This window comes from Gorilla gorilla, chromosome 20 (assembly GCF_029281585.2).
Source record: "Gorilla gorilla gorilla isolate KB3781 chromosome 20, NHGRI_mGorGor1-v2.1_pri, whole genome shotgun sequence".
NCBI lineage: Eukaryota > Metazoa > Chordata > Mammalia > Primates > Hominidae > Gorilla > Gorilla gorilla.
The window spans coordinates 17,458,940-17,486,838 of record NC_073244.2 but is presented as its reverse complement, the minus strand read 5'-3'; the positions used below and the strand labels follow the sequence as shown (position 1 = coordinate 17,486,838).

The 27,899-nt window shown below is 56.3% G+C and overlaps 2 protein-coding genes and 1 pseudogene across 4 annotated transcripts; 1 reads left to right on the top strand and 2 right to left on the bottom strand.

The window, feature by feature from the left end:
• Positions 1-39: 39 nt before the first annotated feature.
• PRKCSH (PRKCSH beta subunit of glucosidase II) lies at positions 40-15,708 on the bottom strand. 2 transcript variants are annotated; one of them, XM_019015066.4, is made up of 18 exons: positions 15,292-15,708; positions 14,803-14,958; positions 14,494-14,610; positions 13,023-13,118; positions 12,870-12,927; positions 9,632-9,749; positions 8,472-8,601; positions 5,518-5,602; positions 4,630-4,708; positions 3,839-3,925; positions 3,410-3,562; positions 3,218-3,314; positions 2,716-2,785; positions 2,378-2,467; positions 2,019-2,093; positions 1,832-1,931; positions 1,579-1,741; positions 40-363 (listed from the first exon to the last, which is right to left on the bottom strand). In XM_019015066.4, exons 2-17 carry the CDS (start codon positions 14,879-14,881, stop codon positions 1,595-1,597), a joined length of 1,581 nt encoding a protein of 526 aa, XP_018870611.2. In that variant the 5' UTR covers positions 14,882-14,958; positions 15,292-15,708; the 3' UTR covers positions 40-363; positions 1,579-1,594. The 2 variants fall into 2 exon arrangements, with proteins under 2 accessions (XP_018870611.2, XP_018870609.2); XM_019015064.4 differs by having other exon boundaries at positions 3,389-3,562; positions 15,292-15,385.
• On the bottom strand, positions 11,706-11,822 carry LOC115933465 (uncharacterized; annotated as a pseudogene).
• Positions 14,952-27,829, top strand: ODAD3 (outer dynein arm docking complex subunit 3). Of its 2 annotated transcripts, none has more exons than XM_019015062.4 (13): positions 14,952-15,308; positions 19,937-20,058; positions 20,180-20,257; positions 22,520-22,690; positions 22,779-22,880; positions 22,992-23,117; positions 23,297-23,419; positions 24,402-24,554; positions 25,572-25,732; positions 25,807-25,963; positions 26,602-26,757; positions 27,222-27,306; positions 27,487-27,829. In XM_019015062.4, the coding sequence occupies exons 1-13, from the start codon at positions 15,227-15,229 to the stop codon at positions 27,597-27,599; spliced, it is 1,629 nt and encodes a 542-aa protein (XP_018870607.1). In that variant the 5' UTR covers positions 14,952-15,226; the 3' UTR covers positions 27,600-27,829. The 2 variants fall into 2 exon arrangements, with proteins under 2 accessions (XP_018870607.1, XP_018870606.1); XM_019015061.4 differs by lacking the exon at positions 14,952-15,308 and adding an exon at positions 15,657-16,221.
• The last annotated feature ends 70 nt before the right edge of the window (positions 27,830-27,899 follow it).

Here is a 27,899-nt window from a genome sequence, read left to right as displayed (position 1 = left end):
CTGCCCACACCCCAGCAAAGCAAGGCAGACACAGACAAGTTTGGGTGGGGGATCACATTTATTGTATTGAGGTCACAGGTCAAGTCATTCACTAGTCCCCACTAGGAGGGGTGGCAGGGACAGGGCTGGGGGTGGTGGGGCGAGTCACCAAGGTAGGGGGCCCAGGGAGGGCAAGCTCCTTTACCCATCTTTGGAGGCTGTTGGGGCCTGGGAATGTGGACCAGCCCCGCCTGGGCCCCAGAGCAGGGCACGAAGCCCCACAAAGGTCCTGCTGCCACAGAGGGCAACAGAGCCACAGGCAGGCCCAGACAGAGGGGCGGGTGGACGGCACTGCAGGGGCTGACTTCATGCCTTCTTGAGGTTCTGGGGCAAGAGAAAGACCAGATTAGAAAGCTGGGGACAGCTGGACATGGTGATGTTTGCCTGTAGTCCCGGCTGCTTGGGAGGCTGAGGTGGGAGGATCATTTGAGGCCAGGAGTTGACCAGCCTGGAGACCTTGTCTATTTTCTTTTTTTTTTTTTTTCTGAGTCTCGCTCTGAAGCCCAGGCTGGAGAGTGCAGTAGCATGATCTTGGCTCACTCCAACCTCTACCTCCTGGGTTCAAGTGATTCTTGTGCTTCAGCCTCTTGAGCAGCTGGAACTACAGGCACTTACCACCACACCCAGCTAATTTTTTTGTATTTTTAGTAGAGATGGGGTTTCACCATGTTGGTCAGGCTGGTCTCAACCTCCTGACCTCAAGTGATCCGCCCACCTCAGCCTCCCAAAGTGCTGGGATTACAGATGTGAGCCACGACGCCCGGCCTATTTATTTTCAAAAGTAAAAAAATCTTTTTTGAAAAAGCAGGGGATGGCCAGACACGGTAGCTCACGCCTGTAATCCCAGCACTTTGGGAGGCTGAGGAGGGCGGATCACGAGGTCAGGAGATCGAGACCAACCTGGTTAACACAGTGAAACCCCATCTCTACTAAAAATACAAAAAAATTAGCCAGGCATGGTGGCGGCGCCTGTAGTCCCAATTACTCAGGAGGCTGAGGCAGGAGAATTGCTTGCACCCAGGAGGTGGAGGTTGCAGTGAGCCGAGATCGCGCCATTGCATTCCACATTCCAGCCTCGGCAACAAGAGTGAAACTCCATCCAAAAAAAAAAAAAGGCAGGAGATGGCCGGGTGTGGTGGCTCATGCCTGTAATCCCAGCACTTTGGGAGGCCAAGGCGGGTGGATCATCTGAGGTCAGGAGTTCGAGACCATCCAGGCCAACATGGTGAAACCCCCATCTCTACTAAAAATACAAAAATTAGCCAGGCATGGTGGTGCACACCTGTAATCCCAGCTACCTGGGAGGCTGAGACAAGAGAATTGTTTGAACCCGGGAGGTAGAGGTTGCAGTCAGCTGAGGTTGCATCACTGCACTCCAGCCTGGGCCAAAGAGTGAGACTCCACCTCAAAAAAACAAAACAAAAAAGCAGGGAACATGGGGACACAGGTTGATAGAGTGGCCATGTGGGTCCATCTTCCTCAGGGCCCGCCGCCTCCCCTTGCTGGGGCAGGCCGACAAGACTCCACCTCCCCGCCCACCTCTGCACCCATCCAGCTAGAGCTCGTCATGGTCGTCTTCGGTGGGTGCTTCAGGCGGTGGCTCCGGGCAGGCGGCTGGCGTCATCAGCTCCATGAGGTACTCGCAGCGACTGGGCTCTGTGGTGCTGGTCACCATGGTCTCTTTCCCGCACAGGAGGCGCACCTGGGGATGGGCAGACGGGTGCTCGAGAGGGTTTGGCTGGGCCAGGCCTGGGTCTCCCCGCCCCAGCTCCCCTGCCTTGCAGGCACTCACGGTGGTGGAGCGGTTGGGGCCCTGCCAGCAGCCCGTGCCTTGCTCATACTTCATGGCACTGAACTTGTCGTGGTCGGGGCCAACCCATGAGCCCCAGGTGCTGTGAGAGACACAGGGTGCTGAGGGCTGGGCCGGTGTCGGGGCACCAGGAGGAGGCAGAGGGAAGGGGCCAGCCCAAGCCACTCACCCGAGGCTGGTGGGAGAGCCCCCGAGTTTGGGTTTCTGCGAGACAAGCTTGAAGGGGCAGAGGCGGTAGACGTATCTGTGGAGGACCGGGACATATGGGTTGGGGGACGCAGGGATTCCAGCCTCCTCCCACAGCCACCCCCCACCGCCTCCTCCAGTCCCCACACACAGGGCACCTCCAACTCCAATGACCAACCCTAAGCCTGGCCCCTGGCTTCTGCTCCCCCTCAATATGGAAGGCAGCACTCTCGGGCCCCACCCGCAGATGGTTCCCCAACCATCAGGAAACTGCTGGTGCCACTTCCGGGGCCACCCGCCTCCCACCCTGCCAGTGGGGGCCCCTGCACTCCTGGGACGCACTCGTTGGTGGTGAGCTCGTAGCACTGGCTGTACAGGTAAGCAAACTCCCCGTTGGGGCCAAAGTCAAAAGAAATCTCTTGCTCCAGGTTCCTGGAAGGGGAGGCGGAGCGGTTAAGGGGCAGCTGGGGACGCCAGTGCCTGACCCAGGACGACAGACACAGGAGGGTCTGGCTGAGCAATGGTGCCCAGGCTGTCCTCCCTGCCACCTCCCAGGGACCCTCCCTGCAGGGACCAGGCCCAGCCTGTGGTTGCCTCAGTGATTCCCCATCACCAGCTCCCCTGGGAGCCAAGGAGCAGGCGCTGTGGGACAGGTGTCCCCGCTCCTCAGCCCCCGTCACCTGATGGACTCCTCCATGTCCTTCAGCGACCGCTCGGCCTCCTCGAACTTGTTGCGGGCCTCCTGGGCAGCTGGGAGAGGGGTTGGAGGTCAGAGATGTCCTCACCCCCATCCAGGAGGATGGGGAACGGGGTTCCATGGATGTGGCTGTGTGCTCCCATACCCTCATTTTGCTCTGGCCAAGGACTTCACCCCGACAGCCTTGAGGGCCTCACCAGCTATAGAGCAGCCCCAACTTGCTGCCCAGGCTCCCAGCTCCTGAGGAGGTGGGGCCAGGAGTGACACAAACAAGCTGCGGCCCTTGGGGAGGCAGAAGGGCCCCTTGGGGCTGGCGAGGGTGGGACTGGCTTACCCTAGGCCTCCTTCCTGGACTCCCCAAGATACCGAGGCTTGTGCTGGCCAAGTCAGAGCAGGGGCTGAGTTCAGGATCTTCCCCCGACCTGTGCCACCACGGCGGGAAACGCTGGGCCCACCCGAGGAGCCTGGCCCCCGCCCACCCTCACCATCGATGAAGGCCTGCGTCTGCTCGTCGTAGGGCGGCATTCTGTCTTCCTCAGCAGGGCTGGCCGGCTGCGGGGGTGACAGTGGCGGTGGGGCCTCCTGGGGAAGGGGCAGGGTCAGTGAGTAGCCCTTCCCCCACCCCCTCTGTCTCCACTTCTTCCCCAAACACGGACCTCGGGCTGCTCCCCCTGCACCTCGGAATCCTCCTCCTCCTCCTCTTCTTCAGCCTCCTCTTCCTCCTCCTCCTCCTCCTCCTCCTCTGTGGGCGACGAGGGCACTGGCGGCTGCTCCTCCTTGGGCTCCGTCAAGTCAGGGGCAGAAGGTGCTGGAAGGTCGGTGGGCAGTGCCTGGCGGGCGAGCGGTGCGGTCGGTGCTGTGGACTCAGGGTCCACCACACCCTCAGGCTCACACCACAGCCCAAGGGGCAGCCTCGGTGTCTCTGCCCCTCCTGCGGGGCCTGCAGGGAGGACCGACAGCTGGTGTGGGGGGGTCTCGGTGGGGGGTGCTGGGGCCGCCCAGCTGGCCAGGGTGGCCGGGTGCCAGAACCGGAGGCAGCTCCTTTGTGAGGCGGGGTGGGGGCAGTGTGGGGGAGGACCAAGTCCCCTCCCTTCTCCTCCACTGACCTCGGACCGGTACTTGTCCCTGATGGCGGCCCAGACGCGGTCGTAGAAAGAGGTGGCGTCTATCTGTGTGTCCCCACTGAGGAGGGCCTGTGTGTGTTGGGGGTGGTGTCAAGATCTAGGCTGCCACGTGTCCCCCATCTCAGCCACCCCAGGCACCCGGGCTGCGGTGCCAGGCACGGGAGGGCTGGGCCCCGGGCCCTGATGACCAGGCCAGGGCCACGCCAGTGAGGCACTGTGGCCAGGAGGGGGCAGCACAGGCCCGTGGGAGGGGAGGAGGAGGCCGGGGGCTGGAGTGGTTGGGGGCACTGAGACAGAAAGAGAGAAGCAGATGGACAAACGGACGTACAGATGGAGGAAGAGAGCGCCCAGGACCAGAGAGAGGCCAAGGCCCAGGCTGCAGATGGACAGGGAGAAACACAGGGGTGGGCAGAGAAGGGAGGCCAGAAGCCAGGGGCCACGGGGAAGGAGGGGGATAGGAAAGGAGACAGACAGGCGACGAGGGTGTGGGGGAGGAGGGGAATAGGGCAGGACAGGGGTGGGGGAGGAAGGGGATTGGGTGCTCAACAGCGGGTAGAGTAGGGGCAGGTGCGGGGAAACGGGCTCCAGCCCGACCTGACTCCATCCCGGGTCCTGTCAGGCAGGAAGCAGCCCTGAGTGGCTGCCATCCCAGCTCACCCAGAGGAGGCATCCCAGGCCAGCAAGGAGCTTTCCTTGGTCCCCCTCCTGTGCCCTGAGGTCACCCTGGGGCAATGCTCCCTAGAAGTCCCCAGCCAAGGGGCAGCCGGGGGTACCTGAGCTTCCGCTTCTGACAACGCCCCATCGCCATCTGTGTCCAGCTCCAGGTGAGTCTGCAGCTCAGTCACCGAGACCCTGCGGGGGCGTGGCAGAAGCAGACTGGAGGGGTGAGGCCCCAGTGGCTCTCAGCTGGGGGCACCATGTGGCCCACCTGTTCTTCCCTGCAGGGCCCCACCCTGGAACTTGCTTCAGGACCTCAAGATATAGGGGCCTCCCCACCCTCCTGCCCCCTCCTCAGGACTCCATGACCCCAAAGGAGCTCAAAGTAAGGGGTGGGACTGGGAGATACCTGGACCCCCAAATGTCCGATGACCTCTCTACCAACTCACCCAGGTGGCACCTCCTTCCACCCCAGGACCCGGCACATTGAAGCTGCCATCTGCCTTGGTCCCCCACCCAGCAAAGCCCACCCCCACCCTTGCCCATTCTGCCCCTTTGGTCCCTCTGAAGCCCCCTGCTCCTTGGTACCCGACATCTCCTAGGCTCCCCGTGTGCCTCTCAGCTCCCAAAAGTCCACCCTCCACCAGGTAACCCAGCAAGCTCAGAGGCACAGCCAGGATTCGAACCCAGGTCTGGCTTTCCCCAGAGCGTAGAGTGGGGCTGGGAAAAGCCATCCGATCACTAGATGCCTAGACACACTCCCTGAGGCTGAGGGTCTGTGCCCAGCTCCGGGGGAGAGGGTGGTCCCACTATCTCCTCGCCCAGGGCATCCTGGACCTGGCCATCCATGAGTAAGAGGCGGGGTCACACGGGGCTTGGGATCAGCCTGGACCCCACGCCGGGGGAACCCAAGGAGGATCTGGCTGGTTTCTAGAGGCGAGGGTCGGGGGGAGGGAAACTCAGGCCCACGGAAGGGTGGGCAGCTCCAACTAGGGGACACTCACGTCCCGTCCATGTCATCATCCAGCTCCTTGAAGGCATCAGCCGCCAGCTCCTGCTCCTGTTGGGCCTTGGCGGCAGCCAGCTGCTCTGTAAAGAAGCCACCTCTGTCACCCCCTGCCCACCCACCGGCTCCCACCAACCCCCACACCCCACAGGGTCGTTTGCCACCAAGCGCCTACTATATGCCTGGCCCCATGCTGGACCCTGAGGACACGACTGTGGAGGAGACAAAGGTCCCTGCCCTTACCAGGGGAGGACAGACGAAGAGCAAGGTGAATGGTTGAAGCCTGGTTGTGTTGGGGGAGACCGGGACAGGGTAGGGAGTGCAGAGGCAGGAGGGCCACTGGTGGGGCTGGAGCAGGGACGTGGGAACCCAGGTGGCAGAGGGCAGCTCTGTCAGGCCACAGTTGGGACAGAGGTGGGGGCGAGGGCAGAAGCCAGGTGATAACAAGGGCTGGCCCAGGCTGGGGGCTGAGGAAGAAGCACGGAGCAGAGGCAGATTCTGGGGAGACGCAGATGGGGTGCGCAGACGGTCAGAGGTGGGAGGTGGGGTTGGGGAGAGGAGAGCGACCACTGAGACTTTAGGTTTAGGACCTGGCAGAGGCATGTCAGGGCAGGGCTGGCAGGAATGAGACTTCATGGCCAAGGATGCTGGGAGATGGGGAGGATACAGGGAGGGAGACCGGTCCTGAGGGCGTCTTGGGGGTCCCCAGGGCTGGTCCCAGAAAGAGGGGCCAGCCGGACAGAAGGGGACCGAGCCTCTGTCCCAAAAGTCCCTCCTTTGTCTGTCGCTACTCTAACCTAAGCAGAGCGGAAAGCAGCCCCAACAGCGGCTCCAATGATTAACTTCCTACTGTATACCAGGATTCAGTTCCCACTGTATACCAAGCTCCAGCTTGGTCCTCTACAAACAGAATAAAAACAGCTGGTATTTCCTCTAGAGTCTTAGGTCACCAAAGGAGATCCCGCATGTCCCAGGAGACCTGGCTGACACTGTTCTGAGTCTCACAGATGAGGGCCTGAGGGGTCCCTGACCTTTCTGTGGGTGAAGGGACCTGCCCATAATCACCTAGCCAGTGAGAGGTGTAGCCTGGGGCCCAATCCAGGCCATCTACCCTCGGAGCCCTGGCTCAGCCCCGCCACCCTTTGGGAATCTGGGTCAAAACATGGCGCTTCCCTCTGATTCCATAGCTCCACACTGAGAACACGTCCTGAGGAAAATCAGGCCTGAGCTTGCCCAGACCCAAGTGAAAGGAAGCTTGCAACACGACAAAGATTCAGGGGCAGACAGAGCCAGACAGTGAATTCCCTTTCTACATGCAATGTGGCCTTGCCAAAAAACACCAGGCCCTAGCACCAAAAACAAAGGAAGAAGGGAAATAATATCTTCAGTTGCAGACAGAGCTGGGCGCCGTGGCTCATGCCTGTAATCCCCACTTTGGGAGGCCAAAGCAGGCCACCTGAGGTCAGGAGTTCAAGATCAGCCTGGCCAACATGGTGAAACCCCGTCTCTACTAAAAATACAAAAATTAGCCGGCTGTGGTGGCAGGTGCCTGTAATCCCAGCTACTCAGGAAGCCTAGGCAGGAGAATCACTTGAACCCAGGAGGTAGAGGTTGCAGTGAGCAGAGATCGGGCCATTGGCACTTCAGCCTAGGCGACAGAGCGAGACTCCATCTCAAAAATAAATAAATTAAAAAAAAATCTTCAGTTGCAGACAAAGGGCCAAACCCCAGACAGAAAAAGCTCTTTATTATTTTTTTTAGATGAAGTCTTGCTTTGTCACCCAGGCTGGAGTGCAGTGGCGAGATCTCAGCTCGCTGCAACCTCTGTCTCCCGGGTTCCAGCGATTCTCCTGCCTCAGCCTCCCAAGTAGCTGGGACCACAGGCAGACGCCACCATGCCAGGCTAATTTTTTTTTTTTTTTTGAGACGGAGTCTCACTCTGTTGCCAGGCTGGAATATAGGGGCGCAATCTCGGCTCACTGAAAACCTCCAACTTCCTGGTTCAAGCAATTCTCCTGCCTTAGCCTCCCGAGTAGCTGGGATTACAGGCACACACCACCATGTCCAGCTGATTTTTGTATTTTTAGTAGAGACGGGTTTCACCATGTTGGCTAAGATGGTCTCAATCTCCTGACCTCGTGATCTGCCTGCCTCAGCCTCCCAAAGTGCTGGGATTACAGGCATGAGCCACTGTGCCCGGCCATAATTTTTTCTTTTAGTAGAGATGGGGTTTCACCATGTTGGCCAGGGTGGTCTCGAACTCCTGACCTCAGGTGATCTGCCCGTCTTGGCCTCCCAAACTGCTGGGATTACAGGCGTGAGCCACCATGCCCAGCCACGAAAAAGCTCTTACAATTAGTGAAGACAAATACCAAACACCTGATAGGAAAAATGGTCACTGGATTAACTAAGCCCTGCTAAAGTCATATAACAAAATCTACATTGATGTTAAAAGGAAGTAGGCGGCCGGGCGAAGTGGCTCATGCCTGTAATCCCAGCACTCTGGGGGGCCAAGGCAGGTGGATCACTTGAGGTCAGGAGTTCAGGACCAGCCTGGCCAACATTGTGAAACCCTGTCTCTACTAAAAATACAAAACAATTAGTTAAATATGGTGGCAGGTGCCTGTAATCCCAGCTACTCAGGAGGCTGAGGCACAAGAATTGCTTGAACCTGGGAGGCAGAAGTTGCAGTGAGCTGAGATCACGCCACTGTACTCCAGCCCGGGTGGCAGAGGGAGACACTGTTTCAAAAAACAAATTATTTAAACAATTTTTAAAAAGGAGGCTCCTGACATATGCCACAATCCAAGCGAACCTCAAAGCACACAAGGTGATGGGCAGCATGATCAAAAACCTGCTGAAACTGACAACAGATAATGAGCGGAAGACTCCTAGCCCCAGACCTGCTCCCACCCAGGACTGAAGGTGAGTCCTTGGCCATTTCTGCCGTACCTTCCCACAGCTTCTGGTGCTGCTCTTTGGCCTCTCTCTCTGGCTTCTCGGCTTCCTCCTTCACTGTCCGCAGCATCTCCACCTGGTCTTCCAGAGACTTCTTCCCAGCCTGTAGCTCAATGAGCTTTTTCTGGGTGGGCAGAAGGCAAGAGACCAGCTCTCCTCTGTTCTGCCTCCTCCTCATTGACTACTACCTCCCTGCCTCTACTCCACAGGGCAGCAGGGAGATGTTCCAAAACACACACCAAGCTGGGTCTCTCTCCCAAGCTGGGGTTCCCTGTAGCCCTCTGGAGAGAAGCCCAAACGCCTCAATGTAGCCCGCAAGGGCCCAGGTAATCAGGCCCCTGCCTGATTCTCCAGCCCCATTTGCCCCATCCCTATCTTACTAGGATCCAGTCGCCCTGACAACATTCAGACCCCCAAACGCTCTTCTGCCTCCGGTTCTTCAAACATGCTGTTCCTTCAGCCTGGAACACTCTACCTGGCTAACTCCAAATTACCCAACAGATTTCATGTGAGATAGAGGCCTCCTCCTCCAAGAAGCCTTCCTTGCCTCCTGCCCCCAAGGCAGAGAGGGAGAGGAACTGGGCAAGAAGTCTCTACCCCAAATTTCCCTTTGTCCAGCAGCCCTGGCTGTCTGTCCCTCCCACTAGCAATGAATGCCTTGAGGCAAATCCAGGTCGGTTTCCAGCCTCCTGCCCAGCACACAAGCAAGGCAGGGAGAGACACACGCCTAGGGACCCCAAAGCACCCACCCTATGGAATTAATCCAGCTGCTACTGGCTGACGTTATCTTTCTAACATCAGAACTGGGGAGTCATCTGGTCATCAGCCCATCTTACAGGCAATGGCACCACAGATCCGGGGTACAGAGAAGCAACCCTCCCATCCCCAGCAGGCAGAGAGGCCCTTCCAGCCTGCTTTATAGTCTGATGCCCGAGGCCCTGATAAACACCTAAGCCGACAGCCTCCCCCTCGGGAACTATTATACTTAGCCAATGACTAAACGCCTAGCACACAACTGAGAAAGCAAAGCTCCGAAAGGCAGTCACTTGCCCCAGAACAGCAGTCAGGGGCAAACCCCTCCCCAGCCTTGCAAGCCCACGCTATGAGGCCTCAAGGCCCAGATCACCCTGGGGCAGCCCCCGTGGGTTCCTTACCTGCTTCTCCTCTCGTGCCTTCTTCCAGTCCTCAATAAGGATCTTCTTCAGACGGAACCCTTCGCGGGTGACCTCGGCCATCTGCTGCAGGGACTCTCTCTCCTTACGGCCCTTCTCTCTGCGGTGGGGAGACACACAGGCACCACCAGTGGGGCACTTAGGGTCCACCAGGTCTGCCTCTTCCAAAATAGCTCAATCCAGCTGTGGCCCCCCACCAAGCCATGCTGGGAAAGATGAGAGCAAGCCTTCCTCCCAGGTTCTCTCAACATCAGCATCCTTCATTCCTGTCCTTGAAAGAGGAACAGTGGGTTCTGTAAGCCCCTGGGGTCAGGGAAGGGACTAGGGAGTGCCAGGAGGTGGAGCTAGATATCAACTCTCAAGAGACAGGAGACCGGCTGGGTGCAGTGGTTCATGCCTGTAATCCCAGCAGTTTGAAAGGCCAAGGCAGGAGGATCACTTGAGCCCAGGAGTTCGCAACCAGCCTGGGCAACATATAAAGACCCTGTCTTTACACATAATTAAAACAAATAAAAAAACCACAGAAGACAGAGAGAACAGAAATCATGACTCCCAGACAAAAAGACAATCTGGTTACTAAGTGTGTTGGTTGGCTGGGCGTGGTGGCTCATGCCTGTAATCCCAGCACCTTGGGAGGCCAAGGCGGGTGGATCACCTGAGGTCAGGAGTTCGAGACCAGCCTGGCCAAGATGGTGAAACGCTGTCTCTACTGAAAATGCAAAAATTAGCTGGGAGTGGTGGCGCCTAGCTACACGGTGTAATCCCAGCTACACCGGAGGCTGAGGCAAGAGAATCACTTGAACCCTGAGGTGGAGGTTGGGGTAAGCAAAGATCATGCAACTGCACTCCAGCCTGGGCAACAGAGCGAGACTCTAACTCAAAAGTAAGTGTGGGCCAGGCGCGGTGGCTCATGCCTGTAATCCCAGCACTTCGGGAGACCGAGGCGGGTGGATCACGAGGTCAGGAGATCGAGACCATCCGGGCTAACACGGTGAAACCCGATCTCTACTAAAAATACAAAAAAAAAAAATTAGCCAGGTGTAGCGGCGGGCACCTGTAGTCCCAGCTACTCGGGAGGCTGAGGCAAGAGAATGGCATGAACCCGGGAAGCGGAGCTTGTAGTGAGCGGAGATCACACCACTGCACTCCAGCCTGGGCGACAGAGCGAGCCTCTGTCTCAAAAAAAAAAGAAGTGTGTTGGTTGTGTTCAATCCACCTTCTATTTAAAAGATGTGGAATCCAGAGAGTTTTACACCATCTGCCAACAACTGATAGGACTTTGTTTTTTTTTTTGGTTTTTTTTTTACTTTTTAGCTCACTGCAACCTCTGCTTCCCAGGCCCGAGCAATCTTCCTGCCTCAGCCTCCTGAGTACCTGCGACTACAGACACGCACCTACACACCCGGCTAATTTTTTAACAAATTTTCAGCTGGGCATGGTGGCTCACGTCTGTAATCCCCGCACTTTGGGAGGCCAAGGCAGGTGGATCATGAGGTCAGGAGTTCAAGACCAGCCTGGCCAATATTGTGAAACACCATCTCTACTAAAAATACAAATTTTAGCGGGGTGTGGTGGTGGATGCCTGTAGTCCCAGCTACTCGGGAGGCTAAGGCAGAAGAATCGCTTGAAACCGGGAGGCAGAGGTTAGAGTGAGCCGAGATCGCGCCACTGCACTCCATCCAGCCTGGGCAACAGAGTGAGACTGTCTCACAAAAAAAAAAAAAAAGAAAAAAAAATTTTTTCTGAGACGGGTCTCACTGTGTTGCCCAGGCTGGTCTCAAACTCCTGGGTTAAGGTGATCCTCTCGCCTTAGCCTCCCAAAGTGCTGGGATTACAGGTGTGAGCCACATGCCCAACCAGTAATTTTTTAAATTATAATTTCCAATTTTTATTTTTACTTTTTAATTTTTTTTTTTACCTTTTTATAGAGATAGGGTATCGCTATTTTGCCCAGGCTGGTCTCAAACTCCTGGGCTCAAGCCATCTTCCTGCCTCAGCCTCCCAAAATGCTGGGATTACAGGCAGGAGCCACCATGAGCCGGGTCTCGTTTTTTCATATCAGACAGGTAATGTGCCAAGGTCGCAACAAGGTTTAAGGGAGGCGCATCTCCCACACGTGCATAAAAACCTAATCATCGTGGCCAAGCGCGGCGGCTTAGCACTTTGGGAGGCTGAGGCGAGATCACCTGAGGTGAGCAGATCACCTGAGGTCAGGCGTTCAAGGCCAGCCTGGCCAACATAGTGAAACCATCTCTACCAAAAATACAAAAGTTAGCCGGGCGTGGTGGGGGCACACCTGTATTCCCAGCTACTTGGGAGGCTGAGGTGTGAGAATTGCTTGAACCCGAAAGGCAGAGGTTGCAGTGAGCCAAGATCATGCCACTGCACTCCAGCCTGGGCGACAGAGTGAGACCCTGTCTCAAAAAAAATAAATAAATAAAAATAAATCATCATGCCTATGAACTACAAAAGGATCAGCTGGCAGGAATTGAAAACAGCTGTTCCTCTAGATGCCACAATCCCCACCCCTCCGTATTGCCTCATACTCGGCCTCCTTCTGTTGTATACTTTTTTTTTTTGCTTTTTTTTTGAGACGGAGTCTCACTCTGTTGCCCAGGCTGGATTGCAGTGGTGCGATCTCGGCTCACTGCAACCTCCGCCTCCCGTGTTCACGCCACTCGCCTGCCTCAGCCCACTGAGTAGCTGGGACTACAGGCGCCCGCCACCACACCCAGCTAATTTTTTGTATTTTTAGTGAGACGGAGTTTCACCATGTCAGCCAGGATGGTCTCGATCTCCTGACCTCGTGATCCGCCTGCCTCAGCCTCCCAAAGTGCTGGGATTACAGGTGTGAGCCACCGCGCCTGGCCTCCTTCCGTTGTATACTTTACCTGCCTGTGGGTGTTTCGGTTTTCAGGACCTGCTGCAGAGCGTGACAATGGAAAGTTTAGAGTCCAAGTGCCAGCTCTGCTATCTCCTATGTGACCCTGGGGAAGTCATTTCCCTTTCTAAATTTGAGTTCCCCCATCTGTTGAATCGGGAAACAATCCTACCTGCTTCCAGACTAGAGGGAAAGGTGGGGATTAGGATTCACAAGGCACCTGGCACAGACGGAGAACCCGATACAGAAAAGCAGAAGAGAGAGCGGGCCCGATTCACTGGGTGGAGCCAGGCAAAGTCTTGGGGTGGGGTGATGGGAGGGGTACTGTCACCCACGTACTTGCAGGTGTTCTCACAGATGACGCCGCTGTTGTACTCGTCTGTTCCATCGCAGCAGTCTGTGGCAGAGGCAGAAGCCGAGATCAGACCTGGCAGTGCCTCCTCCCTCCCTCCCTCTACCACCTTTCCAGAATCCTGGTGCATCTTCACTTACCACAAACACCATCGTTGACCCGGTTGGAGGGGATATACAGGGGCTTATAGCCAGTGTTGGTGCAGTGGAAGCTGCCGTTAGGACAGGCAGCCGTGCCTGTGAGGAAGAAGGGAGGGAAGATTTTCGGAGTCAGCTCAGGGACAGACATGTCCCATCCATCCACAGATAAGAGCCCCTGACCCACACTGCACACAGCACAAGAAAGGAAAGGAAACCAAAGGAAGGAAAGAGTTGTACACTGCACACCCAGGGCTCGAAATAAAGCTCTCCAGTGCCACCTCCTGCCTCTTCTCACTGAGGCCCTTCAAAACAGGGTCTCCGCCTGGCACGGGGGCTCACACCTGTAATCCCAGCACTTTGGGAGGCCGAGGCGGGTGGGTCACCTGAGGTGATGAGTTTGAGACCAGCCTGGCCAACACGATGAAACTCCGTCTCTACTAAAAACACGAAAAATTAGCCGGATGTGGTGGCATGTGCCTGTAATCCCAGCTACTCAGGAGGTTGAGGCAGGAGAATCACTTGAACCCGGGAGGTGGAGGTTGCAGTGAGCCAAGATCATGCCACTGCACTCCAGCCTGGGCGATAAGAGTGAAACTCCATCTCAAAAAAAAAAAAAAAAATTAAAAACAAAACAAAACAAGGCCAGGTGCGGTGGCTCACTCCTGTAATCCCAACACTTTGGGAGGCCGAGGCGGGTGGATCACAAGGTGACGAGATCGAGACCATCCTGGCTAACACAGTGAAACGCTGTATCTACTAAAAATACAAAAAAAACTAGCTGGGCGTGGTGGCGGGTGCCTGTAGTCCCAGCTACTCAGGAGGCTGAGGCAGGAGAACGGTGTGAACCCGGAAGGCGGAGCTTGCAGTGAGCCGAGATGGCGCCACTGCACTCCAGCCTGGGAAACAGAGCGAGACTCCGTCTCAAAACAAAAACAAAACAAAAGACAGGGTCTCATCCAGGCACAGTGGCTCGCACCTGTAACCCCAGCACTTTGGGAGGCCAAGGCAGGAGGATGACTTGAGCCCAAGAGTTCCAGGCTGCAGTGAGCTACGATCATGCCACTGTACTCCAGCCTCAGCAACAAAGCAAGACTCTGTCTCTTCAAAAAACACAAGAACAAAAAACCAGGGTCTCCCTTCACCTCTGTCTCCTGCTGGATTGCTCTTGGTCCCACCCTGTCTCCCACTTCTAGGGGTTTGCCCGTGTTGACCCCTCCATCTACAGCACCTTCGGGATTCAACTGAAACCTCACCTCCTTGGAGGAGCCTTCTCTGACCCCGATGCTTGGGAGTAGGAGGACTCTGGGCTCCTCCAGCTGCCCGGGGCCATAACACTGACCACTGACTTCTGAGCTTGTTTCTGCCCACTCAAACGAGAGCCAGCAGAGGTAGTATCTTGGTCACACAGACAGGGCCTGGCACTGAGCAGTGTTCAATAAACATCTGATGGATGAACAGAGAAAAGGCTCACCTGGCTCGTCAGAGCCATCTTTGCAGTCGCAATAGTCATCGTTAACCTGATCAAATGGGATGGTGGCCGAACCGTCCAGGCAGGTGAAAGGCTTGGACTCATCGTAGAAGTGATGATCTGCGGGGTACAGGAAGCTCAGCCCAGGGCAAGTAAGCGCCTTCTCCACCAAATACCACCTCTGTCCTCCCACCCCCACCAGCGGAGCACTACCGGGAAACTGAGTCAAAAGTCTGTAAATGCCTATCCCCAAGGCCCAATGTTGGCCCCTCCCACCTCCAGCCTGGCGGGAGGGTGAACAGGAGGACTCACTGGTGAGGGAGACGCCCCGAGGCCTCTTAACCTCCACGGCCCAGCACATGGGTAGCAGCAGAAGCAGCGGCAGCAGCATCTCACCAGACGCTCTGAGGCCCGAAACGGGTTCTGTGGGAGGAAGCCTACAGCGGGGAGATGCGCTGTGTCTTCACGCTGCAGGAAGAAAGCGGATCCCGGTCAGTGGGAGAGGGCTACTTCCAGCCAATTGGATTCCTCCATCGCTTCCAGGGAATGAGGCCTCACTTTGTTTCCGATATGGGGGCGAGGGGCAGCGATCTCCCCAATCCTGGCCAGTCTCACTTTGCTCAAATCAATGGCGAGGATCTCAAGATCTCAAAACCTCCGCTCCCTGTGCCCAATTGTAACCAATTCCCGCCAATAGACCAAAGGGATTAACAGCCTCCGCCGTCCACACCCACACATGCACCCTCCGGTTGCCCCCTGTAAGAAACTGAGGTGCCCTCCCACCCGCTCGTTCACACCTACACGAGGCCGGAGCAAAGGTCAGTATCCACCGCACCCCTCTTGTCCAGCAGCCGTGGTTCCTGCTGCAGAAAGAAAGCGGAAATTTCTGGGCCCCGTCACTTCCGGTCGTACGTTCCGCACCGGGAACGGAGAGTCAGGGTCGCCATGTTGGGAGAGGCAGGAGTGGGGGCGGTGCCAGAGCCGAGACGGCCATCTTGGGCAGGACTGTGAAACCTTAGGATAGTTCTGAGGGCTAGCTCTTAATGGCGGCGCAGCGTACCTCCATCTTGGGAGTGGCGGCTTCTCAAGCCGGAAAGAAAGTTCCTGAAAAATGCCCGCGAACCTCTAGGGGCGGGATAAGGTTGGGGGAGGTAGGGAAACGGGATGAGCACGTGACCCCAAAGTGTCCAGACCCTCCGTCCTGCGGCGCGGCTCTGCCCCGCCCACTGTTGGGACCGCCCCTCTATGCAGTCTCAGCCAATGAGAACGCAGTGTCAGCCACGGAGCGCGGGTGGTCTCCATGGAAACAGTGGAGAGAGACGGGGAGGCGGTTACCTGGCAACCGAGAGATGCGGAGCGCAACCACCTAGCGGTGGGAAAGTGCATTTTTCAGAGCCCTAGGAATCCGAGCTGACGGATCCCTGACAGGGGCGACTGACTCCTAGTTATCCCCCTAACCCCTAGGGGCCTTCAGCCCCAACTCCATCATGACATCTCCTCTGTGCAGGGCGGCCTCCGCCAACGCCCTGCCTCCTCAGGACCAGGCTTCGACGCCCTCTTCCAAGGTCAAGGGCAGGGAGGCTTCGGGCAAACCCAGCCACCTCCGAGGCAAGGGCACAGCCCAGGCCTGGCCCCCAGGCCGTTCCAAGGGAGGATCCTTCCACAGAGGTGCAGGGAAGCCCTCTGTGCACTCTCAGGTGGCTGAGTTACATAAAAAGATACAACTGTTAGGTAAGATGGCTCCAGAGGGTACAGAGGGTCAGGGGTCAACAGTGCCCATCCAATCTTCAGACCAGGCATGGTGTGACAAAGGTATTTCTCCAGCATGAGTCTAGGTAAACCGTTTCTGGGCAAAAACTCATACTTGGTTCATGTTTTTCCTCCTCTGTCTCTTAAAACTTCTCATGGGTTCAGAACCGACTGAACTGTACTTCATACTTTCTTGTAATTTCTTTTCTCTATTTTTTTTTTTTTTTTGGCAGAATCTCACTCTGTTGCCAGGTGGGAGTGCAGTGGAACGATCTCGGCTCACTGCAACCTCCGCCTCCCGGGTTCAAGCGATTCTCCTGCCTCAGCCTCTTGAGTAGCTGGGACTACAGGCACACGCCACCACGCCTAACTAATTTTTGTATTTTTAGTACAGAGGGATTTCACCATATTGGCCAGGGTGGTCTCAATCTCTTGACCTCCCAAACTGCTGGGATTACAGGCGTGAGCCACTGCACCCGCTCTTTTTTTTTTTTTTTTTTTTTTTTTGAGACAGGGTCTCGCTCTGTCGCCTAGGCTGGAGAGCAGTGGCATGATCTCGGCTCACTGCAACCTCTGCCTCCCAGGTTCAAGCAATTCTCGAGCCTCAGCCTCCTGACTAGCTGGGACTATAGGTGCGTGCCACCACACCTAATTTTTATATTTTTAGTAGAGACTGGGTTTCACCATGTTGGCCAGGCTGGTCTCGAACTCCTGATCTCAAGTGATCCACGGCCTTGGCTCCCAAAGTGCTGGGATTACATGTGTGAGCCACTGCGCCCCGCCTTCTTTCTTTCTGACAGGATCTTGCTCTGCTCTTCAGGCTGGAGTGTAGTGGTTGGATAATAGCTCACTGCAGCCTTGACCTCCTGGGCTCAAGCGATCCTTCCACCTCAGCCTCCTGAGTAGCTGGGACTACAGGCATACACCACTGTGCTTGGCTAATTTTCTTACTTTTTGTAGAGATGGGGTCTCACTATGCTGCCCAGGCTGGTCTCGAACTCCTGGGCTCAAGCAATCCTTCCTCCTCAGCCTCCCAAAGTGCTGGGGTTACAGGCATGGGCCGCTGCACCTGGCCTGAGCATAGATTTTAGAGCCAGATTTTCTGGGTTGGAATCCTGGCTCTGCATAATAGTTGTCCAACCTTGGGGGACTAAGAGTAACCTAATTGTTCTCAGTTTCTCGATGTGTGAAATGGGGATAGTAACGGTACAACATAGGTACCTGAAATGTGTAAAGTGCTTAGAACAGTGCCTGGCACATAGCAAAGTACCATAAGGTGTAAACCAGTGGTTCTTGTTGGAAAAGGGTTGGTTTGCCCCACAGGGGCCATTTGGCAATGTCCTAAGACATTGAGACCAGCATGGCCAACACGGTGAAACGCTGTCTCTACTAAAAATACAAAAAATTAGCCGGGCATGGTGGCATGCATGTCTGTTGTGGGTGTGTGTCTGCCACTGGCATCTAGTGGGCAGAGTTGAAGATGCTGCCCAACATTCTGCAAAACACAGGAGAGCACCCCACGGCAAATAATTATTCGGCCCAGTTGTTGGTCATCCTGAGGTTGCAGAATCCTTGTGTGTAAGCTATTATTATTGCTTTTGTTGATATTATTAAGAGGTAATCATGGCTGGGCGAGGTGGCTCACACCTGTAATCCCAGCACTTTGGGAGGCTGAGGTGGGCAGATCATTTGAGGTCAGGAGTTTGAGACCAGCCTGGCCAACATGGTGAAACCCCATCTCTACTAAAAGTACAAAAATTAGCCGGACATGGTGGCGCACGCCTGTAATCCCAGCTACTTGGAAGGCTGAGGCAGGAGAGGGGCTTGAACCCAGGAGGTGGAGGTTGCGGTGAGCCAGGATTGCGCCACTGCACTCCAGCCTGGGTGACAGAGTGAGATTCCGTCTTAAAAAAAAAAAAGGGTAATCTTGCATGGTTGCTTGTGACCTTAAGCAGTTTAATCAGCCCAAGCCTCTGTCTTGTCATCTGTGCAAGGGGTATGATATGCGTATGCCGTGGATACCTATTGGCACGTGATATATGGCATTCGGAAACCTCTTAGGCCACCATCCAACACATAATAAATGCTCACAGTGAAGTACAGTTGGCCCTTGAACACCATGTGTTCACATATATCATTCATCCTTTCAAGTTAAAGAAAACTGAGATGGGCAGGCCGGGCACAGTGGTTCACACCTGTAATCCCAGCACTTTGGGAGGCTGAGGCAGGAGGATTGCTAGAGGCCAGGAGTTCGAGACCAGCCTGGGCAACATAGTGAGACCCTCGACTCTACAAAAAATAAAGTAGCCAGATGTGGTGGCACATGCCTCTAGTCCTAGCTACTTGGGAGGCTGAGGCAGGAGGACTTCTTGAGCTCAGGAGGTTGAGGCTTCAGTGAGCAATGATAGCACCACTGCACTTCATTCTGGGTGACAGAGCAAGACCCAGTCCCAAAAAAGAAAAGAAAAGAAAATACAACAGTCCTGGAATGCAAAACCTGAGCATACAGAGGGACAACTGTTTGTATCTGCAGGTTCCACAGGGCTGACTGCGGGACTTGAGTATGGAAGGATTTTGGGGGTTTTTTTTGTTTTTGTTTTTGTTTTTGAGACAGAGTCTTGCTCTGTTGCCCAGGCTGGAGTGCAGTGGCAGGATCTCAGCTCAATGCAACCTCCACCTCCAGAGGTCAAGTAATTCTTGTGCCTCAGCCTCCTGTAGCTGGGATTACAGGCACCCACCATCATGCCCGGCTAATTTTTTTTTTTTTTTTTTTTTTGAGACGGAGTCTCGCTCTGTCGCCCAGGCTGGAGTGCAGTGGTGCAATCTCGGCTCACTGCAAGCTCTGCCTCCCAGGTTCACACCATTCTCCTGCCTCAGCCCCCTGAGTAGCTGGGACTACAGGTGCCTGCCACCATGCATGGCTAATTTTTTTTTTTTGTATTTTTAGTAGAGGCGGGATTTCACTATGTTAGCCAGGATGGTCTCGATCTCCTGACCTCGTGATCCGCTCACTTTGGCCTCCCAAAGTGCTGGGATTATGGACGTGAGCCACCGTGCCCGGCCATGCCCGGCTAATTTTTGTATTTTTGTAGAGATGGGGTTTCACCATGTTGGCCAGGCCGATCTTGAACTCTTGACCTCAGGTGATCCGCCCGCCTCTACCTCCCAAAGTGCTAGGATTACAGGAATGAGCCATCGTGCTCAGCCTCACACCTGGCTAATTTTTGTATTTTTAGTAGAGATGCGGTTTTACCATGTTGGCCAGGCTGGTCGACGACTGCATTCTTATAATATTAAGTTGATGAGCCTGGCACAGTGGCTCACACCTGTAATCCTAGGACTTTGGGAGGCCTAGGACTTTGGGAACACCTGAGGTCAGGAGTTCGAGACCAGCCTGACCAACATGGAGAAACCCCATGTCTACTAAAAATACAAAATTAGCCAGGTGTGGTGGTGCATGCCTGTAATCCCAGCTACTTGGGAGGCTGAAGCAGGAGAATCTCTTGAACCTGGGAGGCAGAGGCTGTGGTGAGCTGAGACTGCACCATTGCACTCCAACCTGGGCAACAAGAGCGAAACTCCATCTCAAAAAAAAAAAAAAATAGTTGATGATTGCAAAAAAGGTCTTTCCTCTGGGATGTTGCACCCATGCACCCACCCAGTAACTGTGTGTCTGTCCACCTCACCTGCCTGCCAGAGGGTGACCGGAAGGCTTTTTTTGAGAGCTCTCAGTGGAACATCAAGAAGAACCAGGAGACCATCAGTCAGCTCCACAAGGAGACTAAGGCACTGGAACTAAAGCTGCTGGACCTGCTCAAGGTAAGGGGCAAAGGGGTGGGTGTAGGGTTCCTGTGGCGGGGGATGGGGGGGGCAAGGAGGTAGCACCTGGCTTCAGCCGGAGGTGGCATGCTGAAAGGTGACTGGACTTCCCTCCTTGCAGGGAGATGAGAAAGTGGTCCAGGCAGTGATTCACGAATGGAAGTGGGAGAAGCCATACCTGAAGAACAGGACAGGACAGGTTTGCCCACCCTCGCCCCACCTCCTCCTTCATTTCCAGCCTGGGTCCCCTCACCACTGGACTCCAGGCTCACCCTCTCCAGTCCTTCCTGCACACTAGCTGCCGTTCATGTGCTCATTCAATTAAATCTTTATTACTCACTGTCCTTGTATCTGGCATCCTGGCATGTTAGTAAATGCAGTGAAAAAGCAGACCAAGTCTCCACTTCTAAAAACAGCTCATATCCTAATAGGGAAAACAAGTTAAAAAAGAAAATCACAGCCAGGAGCGGTGGCCCACATCTGTAATCACAGCACTTTGGGAGGCCAAGGCGGGCAGATGACCTGAAGTCAGGAGTTCAAGACCAACCTGACCAACATGGAGAAACCTTGTCTCTACTAAAAATACAAAACTTAGCTGGGCGTGATGGCACGTGCCTGTAATCCCAGCTACTCGGGAGGCTGAGGCAGGAGAATCGCTTGAACCCGGGAGGCAGAGGTTGCAGTGAGCCGAGATCGTGCCATTACACTCCAGCCTGGGCAACAAGAGCGCGAAACTCCGTGTCAAAAACTAAATAAAAAAAAAAAAAAAAATTTAAAAAGTCATTGAACCAAAGAGGCAGAGGTTGTAGTAAGCTGAGGTTGCACCACTGTGCTCCAGCCTGGGAGACAGAGTGAGACTCAGTCTCAAAACAAACAAACGAAAACAATGACCAGTGGCACATGCCTGTAATCCCAGCTACTCAGGAGGCTGAGGCTGGAGGATTGCATGAGCCTAGAAGTTTGAGACTATAATGAGCCACAATTGCACCACTGCACTCCAGCCTGAGTGACAGTACAACCTGTTTCTTTAAAAAAAAAAAAAAAAAAAAGGCTGGGCGCGGTGGCTCACGCCTGTAATCCCAGCACTTTGGGAAACCGAGGCGGGTGGATCACGAGGTCAGGAGATCGAGCCCATCCTGGCTAACATGGTGAAACCCCATCTCTACTAAAAATACAAAAGGCCGGGCGCGGTGGCTTATGCCTGTAATCCCAGCACTTTGGGAGGCCGAGGTGGGTGGATCACAAGGTCAGGAGTTCTAGACCAGCCTGGCCAAGATGGTGAAACCCTGTCTTTACTAAAAATACAAAAATTAGCCAGGTGTCACCACACCTGTACAGGCAGGCACCTGTAATCCCAGCTACTCAGGAGGCTGAGGCAGAGAATTGCTTGAACCCAACAGGCAGAAGTTGCAGTGAGCTGAGATCGCACCACTGCACTCCAGCCTGGGCGACAGAGTGAGACTCTGTCTCAAAAATAAATACATAAATAAAAAATAAAATAAAAATAAAAATAAAAAAAATTAGCCAGGCATGGTGGTGGGCACCTGTAGTCCCAGCTACTCAGGAGGCTGAGGCAGGAGAACAGTTTGAACCCGGGAGGCGGAGCTTGCAGTGAGCTGAGACTGGTGCCACTGCACTCCAGCCTGGGTGACAGAGCGAGACTCTGTCTCAAAAAAACAAAAACAAACAAACAAACAAAAACAAAAGATAAAAAATTAAAGGCCGGGCACGGTGGCTTACGCCTGTAATCCCAGCACTTTGGGAGGCTGAGGCGGGCGGATCACCTGAGGTCGGGCGTTTGATACCAGCCTGGCCAACATGGCGAAACCCCGTCTCTACTAAAAATACAAAAAATTAGCCGGGCATGGTGGTGCATGCTTGTAATCCCAGCTACTCAGGAGGCTGACGCAGGAGAATTCCTTGAACCTGGGAGGTGGAGGTTGCTGTGAGCCGAGATCGTGCCACTACACTTCAGCCTGGGCGACAGAGCGAGACTCTGTTTCAAAAAAAAAAAAAAAAGAAAAGAAAAGAAAAACAAAAATTAGCCAGGCATGGTGGTGGGCACCTGTAGTCCCAGCTACTCGGGAGGCTGAGGCAGGAGAATGGCATGAACCCAGGAGGAGGAGGTTGCAGTGAGCCGAGATTGCACCACAGCACTCCAGCCTGGGTGTCAGAGCAAGACTCCGTCTAAAAAAAAAAAACAAAGAAAGAAAGCAAAATTAAAAAATATTTTTTTAGAACCCTAAGCCGGTGTAAGATCACCAAGGTGGTCGATATAGACAGAGAGAAGACTCCGGTGCTCTCTCTCCAAAAACAACACAGAAGGGGTGGCCAGGGAGGTGGGTAGAAAACGGGAGAGGGGAGTCCTGGAAGCCACAATATGGGAGAAGGAAGGGAGGAAGGGCTAGGTGTGTGCCGGGGTAGGGTGTTCAGGCTCCTGCTTTCGCTCCCCTCCTTGCAGCAGGCCCTGGAGCACCTAGACCACCGGCTGAGGGAGAAGGTGAAGCAGCAGAACGCCCTGCGGCACCAGGTGGTGTTGCGGCAGAGGCGGCTGGAGGAGCTCCAGCTGCAGCACAGCCTGCGCCTTCTGGAGATGGCGGAGGCGCAAAACAGACACACGGAGGTGGCCAAGGTAGGGGCGGGTGAGGCCTGTAGGGCAGAGGGTCGTGTGGGAGGGATTGAGTGCGGAGGGCCCTCAGCCCAGCCCTGCTGCTCTCCAGACCATGCGGAACCTGGAGAACCGCCTGGAGAAGGCCCGGATGAAGGCGCAGGAGGCCGAGCACATTACCAGCGTGTACCTGCAGCTCAAGGCCTATCTAATGGTAGGGACTAGGAGGGCTCGGGTGAGATGACAAACAGGGAGGGCGGGCTTGGCTAGGGACAGCAGTCACAGACCTGCACCATCTCCCCAACCCCTCCCCACCACGCCCCAGGACGAGAGCCTCAACTTGGAGAACCGGCTGGACTCCATGGAGGCTGAGGTGGTGAGGACCAAACATGAGCTGGAGGCACTGCACGTGGTGAACCAAGAGGCCCTCAATGCCCGGGACATTGCCAAGGTGCCACCCCTCTTGCCCTCGGCCATCCTGCCCAGCTGCCGCGGTCTCCCAGCTTGTGAATCTGACCTCAGCTGTCCCTGAGCTTCCCCTACGCCCCCGCCCCCATCTATCTCCCAGCACCCTGCGGCGGGCAGTGGTAGGTGCCAGCTGGTCTCCCTGCTCCCCTGCCCGCCCTCCAGAACCAGCTGCAGTACCTGGAGGAGACCTTGGTTCGAGAGCGCAAGAAGCGAGAACGCTACATAAGTGAGTGCAAGAAGCGCGCCGAGGAGAAGAAACTGGAGAACGAGCGCATGGAGCGCAAGGTGGGCACACCCAGGGGTGCGCGCCTGTGACTCCAGCCCAGCCTAGCACAAACCAGCCATGCCCTGGCTCTCCCTCATCCTAGGCCTTCTCCCATTTCCTAAGTTTCTCCTAACCCCGCCCCCTCTCTGACTCCACCCCCACTTGGTGCAAAGACCCCTCCCACATCCCTGACCCCGCCTCTCCTCCCCTCCCCTCCTAAGCGACTGCACCATTTTGGCTCTGACATGGCCTCCAGCCTTCCCCTTACTCAGTGACCCCCCTACCCATCCTTTCCCACCTGACTAGACTGCCTGTCCTGAATCTGACCGTGCCTCTAAGCCAACCGTTGCCTAAGGCCCCGACCCCTCACTCTTGGCCCCGCCCCTGCACCTGCCCTGAGGCTGCCTCCCGTCCAGCCCTCACCAAGGCCCTGTCCTGCCTTTTTGTTCTTTGGGTTGTTGTTGTTGTTGTTGTTTGACAGGTTTTTTTTTTGCATATATATATATATATATATATATATATATATATATACGGTTTTTTTTTTGAGACACGGTCTCACTCTGTCGCTCAGACTAATTATAGCTCACTGCAGTCTCGACCTCCTGGGCTCAAGTGATCCTCTCACCTCAGCCTCCCAAGTAGCTGGGACTACAGGCGCCCCACCACGCCCTGCTAATTTTGGTGTTTTTTGTAGAGACGGGGTCTCGCCGTGTTGCCCAAGCTGGTCCCGAACCCCTGGGCTCAAACAATCCTCCCGCCTCAGCCTCCTAAAGTACTGGAATTAAAGGCGTGAGCCACAGCCACCGCCACCGCGCCCGACCTTGTCCCACTTTCTTGACACCTGCCCGGGTGCCTTTAACTGGCCCCAAGCTTTTACCCTCTCCCTTCCCTCCAGTTTGAGCCCTGTTCCCTCGCGGGCCCCTGTCTGGATCCCCCTCCCCGGCCTCCTTCCTAAGCGCTGTCCACCAGCTGACCCTGGCTCTGACCTCAACCCACGAGCAGACCCACCGCGAGCACCTGCTGCTACAGTCCGACGACACCATCCAGGACAGCCTGCATGCCAAGGAGGAGGAGCTGCGGCAGCGCTGGAGCATGTACCAGATGGAGGTGATCTTTGGCAAGGTCAAGGACGCCACTGGCACTGCCGAGACTCACGTGAGTTCTGCCCGCAGCCCTCTCCGCCGCGCCCCACCCCCCACCCCAGACGGGCCCCGGGGTGCCTGAGCCAGTGAAACCGACACACCCTGTCTCCCCTCTCTGCCAGGTCAGTTATTCAGCTCACAAACCTGCTCCTTTCTTGAAAAACATCCCTTCCCCCTCCAGCCACCGTTCAGTTTTTCTGCTGCCCTTCGCAGCAAAACCCCTAGGAGCTGTCTACACTCGCCGTCATTTCTACACTCGCCTTCCGTTCTCTCTTGCACCATGCTAACTCCTTTGCCATGCCAGCTCTAGGAGAACTGGGAGTTTCCTCTCTTGTTCTGTCTCCAGTGTCTGTAACATGGTCTGGGACCCAGTGGACCGCCCAGTACCATCCTCAGATCCTGGCAAGTGGGGTCCCTGCGCCGGCTCCCTCACTTTACAGCGTCTTCCTTGCATTATTCTAAGACAGCTGTGTCCCCCTTGGGTCCTGGTTCCCGCCGGTAAACACTGAACCCCAACCCTGTTTCTCCCCTCTGGGTGTCCGCCAACCTGCTGCTCCTCCCATGGGGCCGACCCCTGAGGACTTCCGGGACTCCCACCTATAGGAGTACACCTATGGGGTCATCTGGGGCACTGAGGCGCAGCCCCTTTCCAGATGTGGGCCTTGTGAGCGGATGGCTCCGAAGACGGGCGGTATTTCCTTCGGAATCGGGCGAGATTCACGGCCAGAAATTGATGGCACTTTGATTTTGGAGAGAAGCTATGCTCGCCTCTCCAGTTGCCCCCGAATTTGGGCTGACTCAAATTCCTTATATAGGCCAGAAAGGGCCCCGCAAAAATGATATATCCAGGGCTGCTCACCCTTGAAGCAACCCTGAGTCCAACCCACAGTGTCCCCATACATTGCTGTGCAAAAGGCGCCAGCTCAGGCCACCTGTCCTGCATGCGAGGGTTTGCAGGGTGGGGGAGAGGAGGTGGAGCGCCCCTACGCTCCCTAGGCCCTGGCTCTGACTGGGGCTGGGTGGCCCGCAGTCGTTGGTGCGGCGGTTCCTGGCCCAGGGCGACACCTTCGCGCAGTTGGAGACGCTCAAGAGCGAGAACGAGCAGACGTTGGTGAGGCTGAAGCAGGAGAAGCAACAACTGCAGCGGGAGCTGGAAGACCTCAAGTACTCGGGGGAGGCCACGCTGGTGAGGTGAGGCACCGGGGCTCTGGGGAGGGCGGCGGGGCGGGCTGAGCCCCCCGGGGTGACCTCCCGGCTCCCTGCAGCCAGCAGAAGCTGCAAGCCGAGGCGCAGGAGCGTCTCAAGAAGGAGGAGCGGCGGCACGCCGAGGCCCAGGACCAGCTGGAGCGCGCCTTGCGGGCGATGCAAGTGGCCAAGGACAGCCTGGAGCACCTGGCCAGCAAGCTGATCCACATCACTGTGGTAGGCCCCGCCCGGGGGAAGCCCCGCCAGGCCCTCCTGGGACCGCAGAGGCGCAGCCATTAAGCGGGGGTTCCTGCCACACCAGCCTGCCCGAGGGAACGTGGCCTGCACATCCTCTGTCCCGGACGTCAGAGGCCCCGCCCACAGGGGAAGCCCCACCCCATTCCTCAGAGTCCCCGCCCCACCTCCCTGGGGAAGCTCTCACTCCTCAAGGAAGCCCAAGACTTCAGAGACCCTGTCCCGTCTCAAGCTCCTCCTCCAAGGGAAAGAAGTCCCACCCTGTCCCCGAAAAGCTCGGAGACCTATCTGCAATTCTGGAGCAGCCCGAGACAGAAGACCTATCCTGCCCGCAGCAGAGGGCCATTTCTTCAGGAGGCCATCCCACAATGGCCTCCTTCGAATCCTTACTGTTCCCAAGTGGCCTCCCCGAAACCTTTTCATATAGAGTTAGAGTTCAGAGCCTCCCACATCACAGACGTGGCCTTGACCTAAGTCCCCGCCCCCAATGGCTAGGATCGCCCCTGCAGGTGGGCCCTTACCTCCTAGGCCCCGCCCCCGAGAGAAGAGCCCCGCCCCTGGGTGGAGCCTTCCAAGAGGCCCCACCCCTCTCGGCTGACCCGGCTCTACCCTGGCCGCAGGAGGACGGCCGCTTCGCGGGAAAGGAGCTGGATCCCCAGGCAGATAACTATGTGCCAAACCTGCTGGGCCTCGTGGAGGAAAAGCTGCTGAAACTGCAGGCGCAGCTCCAGGGCCACGACGTGCAGGAGATGCTGTGCCACATCGCTAACCGCGAGGTGCCCTGCAGCCATGGGGCAGAGCTCCAGAGATCTAGGAGTAGGGCTAGGTCGGAAAACCAGGGAACCGGGGGCAACTTCGGGAGATCAGATTGCAGGCTGATCAGCCAGGAAGGGGTCTCGGGGACAACGGGCGAGGTTTGACGAGCCAGGGGTGAGCCCGAGCCACGAGGGAAGAAACCAGAAGAGGTGCAGGCGGGTCCTGGGAGGCTAGAGGACGCGGCTGGGGGATCCGGATGGGGAGAGGCCTAGTGGCAGGGCCCCAGAGACCAGGGGCGGACCTGAGTGATGAGGGGGTGAAGCTGGGTATCAAGGTGCCTGCTGAAGGAGGGATGGGAGTGGGCAGTGGTCTCCAGTTGGAACTAGGGCATATCTCGGAATGGGGTAGGGAGGAGGGGGAACGAGACTTCTCGGTGGCCCCCGGCCCCGCCCACCTTCCTCTCTCGCTTCCCATCCCCGCTTAGTTCCTCGCCAGCTTAGAGGGAAGGCTGCCCGAATACAACACCCGCATCGCCCTGCCCCTTGCCACTTCCAAGAACAAGTTTTTTGGTCAGTATGGGTGGGGGGATGAAGGGGTGCGGTTGGGGCCCCAAGCTGGGTAGCAGGAGGTTGTCGGATACACTGTTCAGGGCCAAGGTGGGGGTGGAGTGGGGTGGTAAAGGGAAGGGGAGCCAGGGATGGGGACCTGGATCCCACATCGCTCCCTGCTCATCCCCCCACCCCACGTAGACGAAGAGAGTGAGGAGGAGGACAACGAGGTAGTGACCCGCGCATCACTCAAGATCCGTTCCCAGAAATTAATCGAAAGTCACAAGAAGCACCGTCGCTCTCGGAGGTCCTAGACTGGTCCTGACACCGACCTGGCGGCCCCCTTCGGAGCCCCCGATCCCTCCGGGTCTAGCGCAGGCCCCACGGGGCCCCTTCAGGGGCTGAACGCGACCCGGACCGGGAACGGAGGCGGCCAGCGGCTCCCGGAGGGGAGGAAGGGGCCGGGCCAGACGTTCCCACAGTAAATCTCCCCAGCTGGGTCCGCCCCGGCCTCAGAGTTGCGCAATAAAGGTTACCGACCATGTCCCTGGGTATTCATCTGTTTTTGACCCTGCACCACCCAAGAGACGGCTGTCCCTGAAAACCCAGGGCCA

Excerpts from the sequence above, each read along its gene's own strand:
- ODAD3 (XM_019015061.4), top strand. The coding sequence starts at position 15,978 with ATGACATCTCCTCTGTGCAGGGCGGCCTCCGCCAACGCCCTGCCTCCT. Across the intron at positions 23,420-24,401 it reads ACGAGCGCATGGAGCGCAAG|ACCCACCGCGAGCACCTGCT; the intron begins GTGGGCACACCC and ends ACCCACGAGCAG. Across the intron at positions 26,758-27,221 it reads GCCACATCGCTAACCGCGAG|TTCCTCGCCAGCTTAGAGGG; the intron begins GTGCCCTGCAGC and ends ATCCCCGCTTAG.
- PRKCSH (XM_019015064.4), bottom strand. The coding sequence starts at position 14,881 with ATGCTGCTGCCGCTGCTTCTGCTGCTACCCATGTGCTGGGCCGTGGAG. Across the intron at positions 12,928-13,022 it reads GGTCAACGATGGTGTTTGTG|ACTGCTGCGATGGAACAGAC; the intron begins GTAAGTGAAGAT and ends CCTCTGCCACAG. Across the intron at positions 2,094-2,377 it reads TACGAGCTCACCACCAACGA|ATACGTCTACCGCCTCTGCC; the intron begins GTGCGTCCCAGG and ends GGTCCTCCACAG.